The 12,466-nt window shown below is 35.6% G+C and overlaps 1 protein-coding gene across 3 annotated transcripts; it reads left to right on the top strand.

Annotated features, from left to right (window-relative positions):
- The first annotated feature begins 5,221 nt into the window (after positions 1-5,221).
- Positions 5,222-11,972, top strand: LOC132184349 (ENTH/VHS family protein). 3 transcript variants are annotated; one of them, XM_059597950.2, is made up of 12 exons: positions 5,222-5,313; positions 5,489-5,540; positions 5,673-5,724; positions 6,678-6,757; positions 6,874-6,952; positions 7,107-7,190; positions 7,295-7,440; positions 7,548-7,787; positions 8,395-8,555; positions 9,087-9,283; positions 10,524-10,914; positions 11,456-11,972. In XM_059597950.2, the coding sequence occupies exons 2-12, from the start codon at positions 5,500-5,502 to the stop codon at positions 11,683-11,685; spliced, it is 1,701 nt and encodes a 566-aa protein (XP_059453933.2). In that variant the 5' UTR covers positions 5,222-5,313; positions 5,489-5,499; the 3' UTR covers positions 11,686-11,972. The 3 variants fall into 3 exon arrangements, with proteins under 3 accessions (XP_059453933.2, XP_059453932.2, XP_059453934.2); XM_059597949.2 differs by lacking the exon at positions 5,222-5,313 and having other exon boundaries at positions 5,352-5,540; XM_059597951.2 differs by lacking the exons at positions 5,222-5,313; positions 5,489-5,540; positions 5,673-5,724 and having other exon boundaries at positions 6,705-6,757; positions 6,887-6,952.
- The last annotated feature ends 494 nt before the right edge of the window (positions 11,973-12,466 follow it).

Consider the following 12,466-nt stretch of genomic DNA (forward strand, 5'->3'; position numbering starts at 1 on the left):
TTAATGACAGGCTGTGAGCAAAGTTAATGTGACGGACGAGTCGTATTATCGTTGGGTTTTTTTGTTTGAAAAAAAGTTCATTCTTTTATTTATTTTAAAATATGAAAGTTCATCGATGAAATTTCATGAATATAAAGTTTTTATAATATAGAGTATACAGTTCTAAATAATTATAGCTAAAAGTTATAAAGGTTAAAAAGTCATAAAAATGTTATACTTGGAGATTGATGAGCATGAGAGCCTGAGCTGGCTAAACTGACAACCCAGCCGAAGTGTTTTGTTCTTTTAAGTTTTGGTAGCATGGGTTTGTTTTCAGCCAACCAGCTAAAGGAAATTACGACAGGGTTGGAGAATTGTGGGCACAAATTTTTGTGGGTGGTATGGACACCATCCACGGAAAAAAAAAAAGAGCCAGTCAATTTTGACACCGGAGGGCGGTGTGGATATGGGACAACCAAGGGGGATGGTGCATCAACAAGTGTGATCAAGAAGGGTGGCTTCTAGGGGTGTATAAGCAAGCAATTACTAACAGCATAATAACCGTTAATCGCATAATTACTTTTGTAGGCGGTTGAAAAAAAACTACTAATTGTTTAGGGCTTTCAACAACTAATTACTTATGGCATGACGGTTAGTGGTTTAGGGGCAGATAGAGGCGGTTAATAACTGTTAACCGTCTTTCCTTATATAAATTATATATAGATAATAATAATATATTATACAAAACGACGTCGTTTTGGTGCGTTTGATGTAGGCTTTTCGTTTTGAGTTTGATGATATTGATCTTTATTCATTAAAAAAAATAATAATAATAAATTATTGAGCTTTGTTTCATTTTGAAGCTTTCTAGTTATTTAAAAAATGTTTAAAATCATTTAAAATAGGCCTTAAAAGGAAGCTCAATGAAGGTCCAAACCACCAAAATGTTCATTTCTAAAAAGTGATTATGAGTTTCAATAACTACTAACCGGCGGTTATTTTAAAATTGTTAACCGCTTAAGGTGGAGTGGTTGCGGTTATGAAAATTTGATAATTACATTAGGTAATTGCGTTTAGCGGTAGTAATTGCTAACCACAACCGCTTGTACATCCCTAGTGGCTTCCATGTATATTGCGGAAGATGCAATCTCTAAATCTCCGGCTTCCAATTTCTTCTGCCGCTCTCTGAGAGAGAGAGAGAGAGAGAAAAAAAAAAAAAAAAAAAAAAAAAAAAAAGAAAGAGGGGAAGAAAAGGGTAGGGTTAAAAAAAACATTGAAAAATAATATTTTAAAAATGTAGAGAATATAATAAATAATTTGTTAGAGTTTGTAGTGTAAAAATAATAACTAATATATATATATATATATATAGAGAGAGAGAGAGAGAGAGTAGTTAAAAATAACCACTAATGCTCTAACACCAAAACTTTATAACAAGATCTCGATCACTCTGTGTTGAAGTTTAAAGAAGCAAATGACACACAAGTAGTATTTAGGGGAGGGGAAGAAATATACTCTATTATAATTTTTGGACATGGATAGTACCACATGAAAATATATTTTTATATTTTTGTGTATGAACTTGAAAATTTTAATCATAAAGCAATTGTTGGAAAATACATTTAAAAAATAAAATAAAATAAACTTATTTTAGAATTATATTGGCGATAGATAAACATGTAGCTTTCATCTCTTTTAAGGGATGTTTGTATTTTTTTTTTTTTTTTTTTTTTTTAACAAGTCCACATAAGAGGGGCGGAGAAAAATTTAAATTGGTAATCTATGCATCAAAAGACGTGATTCACAGCTGATTGACCTACATCTTGATAACAAGGGATGCTTGTAAATGATGAATGTATGTTAATTAATTGTTTTGTAAGTCTTTTTTTGGGTCCTATCTCAATTTCTCCGACACCTGCACACTGAAATCTTGGTGGTGTTTGGCGAACAACACCAAACACCACCACACTATTCATCTCATTTTTTTAAAAAAATCAACATCAAAATATTCTCACTTTTTATATCATATTATTCACTTTTTATATCACATCATTTACTTTTTACTAATATTTAAATAAAAAAATTACTACAAAACAAAACTTTTCCACTTTTCAATACAACTTTTTAACTTTTCTATACTAATTTTTACATTGATATTTTCTTCACCAATCATGAATAATGCATTGTAAAGGGTTTGTTGTTTACAAAGAAGGCCTTATCTCACAGTCGGTCCACCACCATCCTTAATTTCAAACCAAACCTCCACCACCAACCTTTGTTTTTTTTTTTTAATTATCATTCTGGATGGTGTTGTTTACACGCCTTATTTGAAATCATTGGTAGCAATGAAAGTTGAAAACATATTACGAAGTGGATTGAAAAAGTGCCTCAACTTATTTTATATCGATTAATATAACATGATTTGAATGATTACTTATAAAATTAAAATTGTTAACCTTTATTCAACTTACGCCATTTTTTTTTTTCTTTTAAGAAAAATATAACATTTCATTCAATAATATCATAAGCATAAAGCTTTTACATCATAGAGTAAAACTCTGAAGCAACCATAGCATGAAGCTACAAGATTACCAAGTTTAGTACAAGATTCGAGACTAATCCGTTAATCCATGACTAAAATCAGATTTAATACTAGATTTGTGACAGATAGACTCAACCAAATGCATGGATAGCAATTATTCCTCGACCCTGAGAGCAAAAAGACTCTCATGCCAAAACTCTTCCTCCTCGACCCGAAGGCCAGGATAATGACCATATCCACAACCCAAAGGTCTCGATAATAATCACATCCACAACCCAAAAGTCTAGACCAAAACTAATTAACCCAAAGGCGGCATAGATCGAGTGAGAAAAGGAAATAGCCTTATTACAAGCCGAACAAAACAAGGAAATTAAACAATACAGGGAAAAAGCGCACACCAAAACATAAATATATCTTAAAGAAACAACAAAACAGAGAAATAAAACAAGAAAAGAAACAGCACACTCCGATCACGCACACACCGGGAACGTAAAACTGGAGGGGCGTTGGAAGCTCATCGCGACGGGGACGCGTCGAAAGGCCCAGCAGTGGACGGTGGGCGGCGAACAGGCGCGGAGAAGATCGGCAAAGCAGGACCTGAAAACAACCACAAACAAGAAAAAAAGGGGGAAAAAAAAGGGGGGGGGGGGAAAGGAGCACAAAGTGGGAAGACTGTAGCCGGAAGGGAGATGGACCCGTGCAGGTCGGAAACCACCGCGTAAGGGGTGTGGGAGCTCGACGTGGTAGGGATGCATAAAAGAAAACCCTAATAGAGGGTAGCGAAGTGGCGACACAGGTCGGCGGCGACTACATACAAAATCTGGGGGGTTGAAAGAAAGCCTCCTACAAGCCGAACCCACAAAGAGCCAAAACAAGGCCAAAGAGCTTGTTGCAGAAAATGAAGGCGAGGGAAGAAAAGTGGCAGGGAAGGAGCAAAAACGGAGAAAACAGAGGGGGAAAGGAGCGGTAAGGAAAGGGAAGAGAGGAGGCACCAGAGCTAGGGTATCAGATAAATAACTAGTACCGGAGCGAGGAGAACGAGGGGAGGAGGGAGGCAGCCAAACGGCCAACCCTCCTCCCCTGTGTGGCTAAAGAGTTTCGCTTTTCTCTCTGGCGACTAGAGAGAAAAGAGACGAAATCCTCTTTTAACTTACGCCATGTTACTTAAATGGTGAAAAAGCGGGCGGTTAATAACTGCAATAAACACTAACCACTTTTAAAAGTAGTTAAGAAAAACTACTAACTGCCTATATATTTATTATATATATATATATGAAACGGAGTCGCTTTTGTGTTTAAAATTTTAGGGTTGATAACTTTTTTAGTATTTAGATTTAGATTTTTTTTTTTTTTTCTCACATAGGTTTTAATTCATATCACAAATGATACCTAACTTATAGGTAAATATCGGTTTAGTACTCTGTCACCATTCCATCAATCAAACTAACGGATTGACATGTGTTCTAACAAAAACATGCCACATGTCTTAACAAAAATTTTTTTAAAAAAAATCATTAAAATAATTAAAATAATTAAAAAAATCAAAACTTAAAAAAATATAAATATAAATATGGGGTGGCCTGACCACCCCATTTTGGCCAACCACCCACCCCCATTTTGGCCATTGAGCCACTTAAGACCAGAATGGGGTGACCGAAATTAGTTTGATTGATAGAATGTGACAAAGGTATTAAATTTATCTTTACACATCAGTCAGGTACCATTTATGATACGATCTGAACCCTAGGTGGGAAAACAATAAAAAAAATAAAAGTGAAAACTTAGGTACTAAAAAGTTTATTAACCAAAATTTTTAAATATATATAAAAATGTATAAAAATTTAGAAACGATATTGTATGTAGTATGATATTATCGCATTACCATTGAAACAACATCGTTTTGGTTTTTTTGTTTTTTATTTTTTATTTTTAAAAAGTGATTAGCGGTTATTAGATTTATTAATCACTATCGCTAGGCGGTTAGCAGAAGTGGTTAGTAAATTTTACTAACTGCCTAAATAGCTAGCAGAGGCAGTTCTAACTGTCTTTTTACCCCTAATTGTTACCGGTATAACGTAAGTGTAACAAAATAAAAATGAAGTTACATTTATTTTACATCAATTGACGTATGTTATTTCTCAATTCCTTTGAAAAAAAAAAAAAAAAGGTCAATTACTTTGTGATTTGAAAATCCAATAATAAAATATATCTATACGTTTTATGTGTGTGTTTGACGTTCACATATACATTATGTTAATCACCTGCATTAAAATTAAAATGGGCCATGGCAAAGGGCATGGGGGTGGCTTCCAACCCTCATTGGCCGCTTTTGCCTATTTTATAGCTTTTTTGGGGTGGTTCAGCCACTCTTAAAGGCCAAACTGGCCAAATTTATTATTATTTTTTTTTTTTCTTCTTTTTGCGCCTTGAGAGTGGCCGATTCATCCCCAAGGCTCAACTGGGTGGCAGGACACTCCCTATAGGGTGGCCAACGACCCCCTTTTTATTTTTTAATTTTTATCACTTTAAAATTAATAAATTTTAAACAATAAGAAATTAAAATAGACTATATCACTTAGAATTAAAATGACCAAAAGTTGACTTTGTAATGCAACCAAGCATTTCTTTTTTTTTTTTTAAAAAAAAAAACCACTAAAATGCATTAACAAATTGAGCAAAGCACGAGGAGCCGCGCTGTCGTTATTACAGTTTTACCTGTGTCACTTGGATCAAAACCACAACAAAGCGAGCGCTTTACGTCCATCCTCCGCGACCGAACAAGATCTGATAAGGTAATTTCATTCCTTTTCTATGAGACCATTCTCGTTCTCTGATCTCTTTGCTATTTCAATACTCAAATAAAATTAAATTCCATATAAACATTCCTACACTTTAAAACACCTCAACTCCTCCAGATCTACACTTGACAATTTTCGTTTTCTCCTGGTGTTAACCACAATTTTGCAGATCCATCCGTCATGGATTTCATGAAGGTCATTGATCAAACGGTTCGAGAAATGTGAGAAACCTCCCAACCCTCGCCGTTGCGATTTTCTCAATTCGATTTGTTTTTGTTAAATCTAACTGTATTTTTCCATTCTGATGAGCTTTAAAATCAGAATCTCATTGTTTTCTTTCTGTTTGGGACTAGAAAGAGGGAGGTGAATCTGAAGGTCCTGAAGGTTCCCGAGATGGAACAGAAGGTACAATTGTTTTTTTCCTGCAAAGAATTTCGATTTTTCTACTTGCATTTATTTTTGTTGCGAATTCTTTTATTCATTTTGTCGCTACAATTTCCATTTCATGCCAACTTTCATATTTGAGTTTAAATGATATTACAACTTCTTCTTCTTCTTCTTCTTCGTGAAATATAAGATGTCATTTTCGTATGTATAATATTCGACGCGAAGTTGAAGTTAGCAGAAGTAGGGAAAGCTGATTAGATCTTTTGATTTCTGGAGTTGATTCTAAGCTGGCGTTGATGTTCACTGATAATTAGTGTAGATGTTTTTCTCCAGGTGCCACTGTCTTAGTAGGCCTGAATATTCCACTGATTCTAGTTGGTCTGTATTGAATGCTTACAATAATTCTATGTTTTGCAATTTATGGACTATTCTTTGGCTTTTGGGATCATGCTGCCGATTGTTTATGTTTATGTTTCATTTTTTTACTCATAGCTGATTGATTGGTTTGTACTTTCATGGCGAATGATTAAATTGTAATTAGTAATATGTGTGTTTATTAGTAATTGATTTAGGATTTTCTTTTGTTGTTGCTTAAATTACTTACAAACCTTCAAGCTAGTGTTGATTTTCACTGATCATTAGTGTAGATGTTTTTCTCCAGGTGCCAGTCTTAGTAGGCCAGAATATTCTACTTTTATTGATTCTAGTTGGTCTGTATTTCATGCTTAATACAAGAATTCTATGTATTGCAATTTATGGTTCATTCTTTCTCTTTTGAGATCATGCTGCCAATTGTTTATGTTTTTGTTTCATTTTTTTACTCATAGCTGGTTGCTTGGTTTGCACTTTCATGGCGAATGATTAAATTGTAATTAGTAGTAATATGCGTGTTTATTAGACTTATTTTTATGTAATTTGATTTAGGATTTTTTTTTGTTGCTTAAATTACTCTTAAACCTTTATTAATGCAGGTACTTGATGCAACGGATAATGAACCTTGGGGTCCTCATGGCACTGCATTAGCGGAGATTGCACAGGCCACTAAAAAATTGTAAGTTTGAACTTGTGTATGTATTCTAATTTTACATATCTATTACTTGTACTAATCTATGAAGAAAGATGCCATGCTTCACTTAAGCTTACCTTATTACTTTTGATATCTTTCAGTACTGAATGTCAGATGGTTATGAATGTTCTGTGGACAAGATTAACCGAGACTGGAAAGGACTGGCGCCATGTCTATAAGGTAAGATTTCTAGTATTACCACATTTATGACCACACTTTTCATTCTTGGTAAGTATAAATTGTAAGTATAATCTGACTTACCTGTTCTCTGAACCTTGGTGGCTTAATGGGCCTTCTTTCATGCCATCAACACCTGAAATCGCTTATATATCAGTCATTGGCCGTCATCGAGTATTTGGTCGCACATGGATCTGAACGTGCAGTTGATGAAATTATAGAACATACTTTCCAAATCTCTGTAAGGACTCTAAGATTCTGTATATTTGTCCATGCAATTCTCTACAGTGTCAAAAATGACGTTGAATGTTTTCTCACATTCTATTTGGTTTTGTGTTCGTAAAGTCGCTCTCAAGTTTTGAATATGTTGAGCCAAATGGGAAGGATATGGGTATAAATGTGAGGAAGAAAGTGGAAAACATTGTGGCCCTTTTGAATGACAAGGATAAAATACAAGAAGCTAGGAATAAAGCAGCTGCAAACCGTGAGAAGTAAGCAATGCTTCAATAATTCAAATGATATGGTTAACGTGGGCTTTTAGGAATTCTGTTTTGGGTTTTTTCCAGTGAATGAACTGTGTGAATATCGCTACTTTTAGGTACTTTGGACTTTCTTCATCTGGAATAACATACAAGTCAGGTTCAACCTCATATAGTAGTAGCAGCTACCAGAGTGGAGGTGGTGCAAGAGATGGTGATAGATTCAAGGATAGTTATAGCGACAGGGATAAATATGGAGAAGATAAGTATGAGAAGGATACTTTTGGAAAATCACGCTCCAAGGTTACGAGCGAGAATAAGGGGAATGCATTGAAGAAGGGCTCTACACGCAATGGCAGGTAAGGGGTTTACGTCTTCTCCTGATTTGTTGCCAAATTAATAAGAGTTTTACATGTATATTCCAAATTGGACTATGCTATCATATAGTTGGATAAGCTTTTTAAGGACATATTTGGTGGTCATGGGCTTCATATCTTTTGTCATCTTCTGTTATACCTTTCTATTGGTTTCAGTTCATTCAAATAGAGATTCGTGTTGTTCACTTTGGATACTTGCCATTTTCTCTGATCTTCTTAGTATTATGGTTACTGATGAACTGGCACTGGCGCATTGCTGTTTGCGGATATTATGCTTGCAGTGAGAGTTTGGAAAAATATATTGAATCATATTATGTGTGTTCACATGTGTCCGATCTAGATTGTTCTTAGTTTTTAAAAGTTTTACCTGTGTGCATGCAAATATCAAGATGGTTATGGACTTTAATATTTCCAATAGGACTGACCTGCTAATTTTTATGACTCAGAAAACTGCATGAAACATGGTTATTAATTACCAATGTTACCACTCTCTGCCTCCGTCATGCTTTCACCCGCAAAAACTGATGCTTTTGCATCTCTAATTGTTGAACTCTTTTGTATTTTGCTGATTTTAGATTCTGTCTTGCAGCAAGGATGGGAACAATATTTCAACTAGTGCATCAAAGTCATCAACTAAATTATATGACTCAGATAAGTACAGTTCAATTTCCTCTCAAAGTTTGAGTGCCCCTCCAAATAATTATGAGGATGACATTGATGATTTTGATCCGCGTGGAACTTCCAATAATAGTAAGTATCCTGAGATGATTTTGCCTGTGGTGCAATTGTTAATTTTTCATAAGTAATAAAGGAGTCTCATGGTTAACCTCAAGGGGTTGGCTCAAAGTGGTAAGGGCCTTGGTCTTGGTGGCATTTCCATCTAGTCTAAGGTTCGAATCTCCTTGGGTGCAAATAATTCCTTGGGGCTAGCATGTGAAGGGAGTGCTTTACACGAGTCCGAGGTTTACCTTACAAGGGTGGGTACATGAAATGCCCCTACCTTGGAAGGATTTCTTGTTATCAAAAAAATAAAGGAGTCTCATGCTCCACATGTTTGCATGTATTTGGCATCTATTTGTTGCCTGTGTCTACAATCCGCACATCAAGTGTCTTTTTATGTTATTCTCCCCACCCCACCCCACCCCACCCCCCCCAATAACTCACCAAATGAGGCACTCATCACCGACTCAGAGCAGCTTATGCTGATATGTCAGTTAGATATGCTAATGATTTTGATTGCTGAAGTACTGCCCTTTTTGTGTTAATAATCCTTTTTGACAGAGGTTGCTGCTGGAAGCTCTGACCAGGTGGACCTGTTTGGAGAAAGTTTGGTTGGTGACCTCTTGGATGCTCCAACATCTGTTCCCACAGAAAAACCTGTTATGAATAACAGTTCATCAGAAGTTGATCTTTTTGCTGACGCAACTTTTGTATCAGCATCACCCCAAGCAGAAAAGGGACCAGGGTCCGAAACCCAGGTCAGATACTCTTACATCTCAATTATAAGAAGTACAGTTCTATTTTGCAGTCTTGTGTACTTTTGAAATTTTTGGTGTTTCTATTGTACTACTATGGTGAGAATAATTATTTGGAATGAATCTTGATATCACTTGAGGATTTTCAGTCCTCTGCTCTACCAGCTGATGAGCTAGAGACCAGGAAAAGCATGAAAAATAAAAAGGCTCGAATGTTATGATTGGTTTCATTTACCATTACACTTGAGACATGAAGTGTAATCTTAAACTAGTTTCTCAATATTTTGAAATGGTCATTTACTTCGCAGTGTAAACTTTTTGTAATTGGAAACTGTTGTCCTTGTTGGTGTGCTTGGGAGCTAATTAAAGGCGTTTTTGCTGGAAAACAATTCATTGTAACCTTAAACTGTTGTCCCATGCGGTGAAAGTCCTATAGTGCCATACATTGTTTTAGCCAAATGGATTAATCTAGAACCAGTATTTATTTCAAATGTGTATTTGCACTCTTGTGTTTATTGTATAATATTGCTTGGAATTCTAGAGTTATAATAATATAAAATATGATTATTTTGTACTCATGATAGCTCGGTTCTGGTTTCGCTTCACCCCTTGAAAATTTTCTCCATCCAATAATCTATTCTCAAGTTTCAAAAGAGTGGTGATATAACCTCCTCCACCAACCTGCAGTTAGAAAAAGTAGCTGGAGGCATTCGTCTCACTCTTATGACTTTTTTTTAGTGATTTTATTTTTAGAATTTTGTCCTTATTTTTGTGTTGTTTGAATTTTTTCCCTCCCTTTTACCTATCAACTAAGGCCAAGTAAATATAGGTATATCTTCAATCAATTAATAGAAGGATAAAAATGGCATCCTCTACAATATAAGGGTAAAATGATCATGAAAGTGTAACTAAAATTTCTTATACGACTTATGGGTGACTGTTTGCTTTTATACGACATATAGTAGCCAGTCTTTGGAAACTCCAGCAGAGCCCTTGATGCTAAAAGGAGAGGGAATAATAAATTGAAATCAACCACTGCTACAGGTTATTAAATTTGATCTATCCTAAATTAAAAGAATGTTCACACAAGCATGTGGAAAACTATTTTAGTTGTCATTTAATGAATCCTATAAGCGCTTAAGTATCCTTAGGAAAGATTAAAAGGTATACTTTTTTCTCCTTTAGGTGCTAAAGACCCCTTTTCTTCTGTAGTAACAAACTTTTGTTGGTACCATTTGTGCAGACTAAGGTCGATCTATTTGCTTCCCAACCTGCCATTTCTTCTTCAGCTTCTTCTACAGTGGATCTTTTTGCCATCCCCGATCCAGTTGTGCAGCCAGAAGCAAAAGCTCCGAACTCTGCACCGGCAGACGCTAACATTTTTGATCCCTTTGCTGCTGTTCCGCTTAACAGTTTTGATGGATCTGATTTATTTGGTGCATTCAGTTCCCATTCTGATTCAGTATCTTCAGAACCCGCACAGAATGATGGCAATGACGGAAGCCATATCAATTTGAGTGAAAAATCTTCAGCAGACTCGAAGGCTCCACCCAAGAAGGATAGTTTCCAAGTGAAGTCGGGAATTTGGGCAGATTCACTAAGCCGTGGACTGATTGACCTTAATATATCTGCCCGTACGTATATCTATCTTCATCTTGACTAGCAAATTACCTTCCCTTGGCATGTTTGATTTGCTGCATGCATTCTGATATGAACTTGTGTGGAACAATTGATTTTTTGAGTATTAAGATCTGAAGAATGATTTATTAATAAACTTGATATGTTATCATTTTTTTTAAAAAAAAAATGGCGAAAAGTCCACATACCTTCCTCAAACTACCATTCAATTGACAATGCATTTTTCAAACTTACAATTGGAATATTGTCCTCATACCCCACCCCCCCCAAAAAAAAAAAAAAAAAACTACCAAGAAATTGTCAATGTCTCCCTAAGGCCAGCAAAAAGACATATATGACCCTACAAGTTTTTTAATAAGACAAAATACCCTATAAATACCCCTATAATATGATCCTACCACTCAATTGACAATATTTGTGCCGATTATGTGATGGAGTTCTACACAACTTGTGTGCACTAGTAGTATCAGCCATGTATTAATTAATTGGGGTGCCCGTGCCTCTCCTAATTGCCTTTTCATTTGAATCTACTTGCAGCCAAGAAGGTATCCCTTGCAGAAGTTGGCATTGTGGGTGGATTGAGTGATGGATTAGAGGAAAAAGAGAAGGGACCCCCAAGGGCCCCAACATACTACATGGGAAGAGCAATGGGTGCTGGATCCGGTCTTGGTAGATCCGGGTTCTCATCTTCACAGCCAATGGCTGGAAATGACATCTTCTCAAACCTTAGTGGTGAACAATACCAATACGGTGGCTTCCAGAAGTAATTTTTTTTTTTTTTTCTTTTCTCATTTCTGCTCTTTATCCTTTTTTTTCTTTCAATATTCTTTTGCATAATTGGCGAGCATATTGAAAATATTTGAGCATTTTGATGTGCTCAGTTTGTTTCTATATACGTTAAGCAATATTATGATTTGAGAATGTGGTAGCCATGACTGGATATATGTATACTGGAACGTGTCATAGCTTCCTTGTAAAGTACGAGTCTGGTGCCTTTGTCTTTTGTAACAGACCTACTCCCATTTATAATTCGTACGAGTTATTGGTTTGATAATCAGTTCTCACAGGAAGTAACAAATTTGACCTTTGCTTGATAAGGGAATCTGTTTGGGTTCAATTTTCTGGGAGGGGAGGAAACTGGAAGGATGAACATGCTAACTTTATTGTTGGGGTGTTAATTTGTGTTCACTTAACGAGTTTGGATTGTGTCAATGTATGAGTTAAAAAACTACATGAGTAATGCCACACATGCTCACTTCCTTACACTCACTTATCTACACCCGTATTAGTGACTTTTAAAACCACTATTAAATTTGGAATTAATTTTTATTAGATTTCAAAGCTATATATGAGCGTAAAGAAGTAAGTATAACTTTAACTTGGCGTATTTAACTAAATGGATTATACCTTTCAAGCTTCAACTTTAATCTCGTTTGCTTTGTATTGAGTTCATATCAAGTTTGCAGGTCGTACCAAAAATTGCCAGTTTTTGTGTCACATGTCGGGTTCGAGTCGTGCGAAGTATGCATATAAGATATATAAGTCAAT

Source organism: Corylus avellana, chromosome 7 (genome assembly GCF_965113065.1).
Source record: "Corylus avellana chromosome 7, dhCorAvel1.hap1.2, whole genome shotgun sequence".
In the NCBI taxonomy this organism is placed as follows: domain Eukaryota; kingdom Viridiplantae; phylum Streptophyta; class Magnoliopsida; order Fagales; family Betulaceae; genus Corylus; species Corylus avellana.

What these genes read in the sequence shown, in the direction of transcription:
- LOC132184349 (XM_059597950.2), top strand. Translation starts at nt 5,500, where the DNA reads ATGGATTTCATGAAGGTCATTGATCAAACGGTTCGAGAAAT. An exon ending in AACATACTTTCCAAATCTCT is followed by an intron (nt 7,191 to 7,294) that starts GTAAGGACTCTA and finishes GTGTTCGTAAAG; the next exon opens with TCGCTCTCAAGTTTTGAATA. An exon ending in TGACCTTAATATATCTGCCC is followed by an intron (nt 10,915 to 11,455) that starts GTACGTATATCT and finishes ATCTACTTGCAG; the next exon opens with CCAAGAAGGTATCCCTTGCA.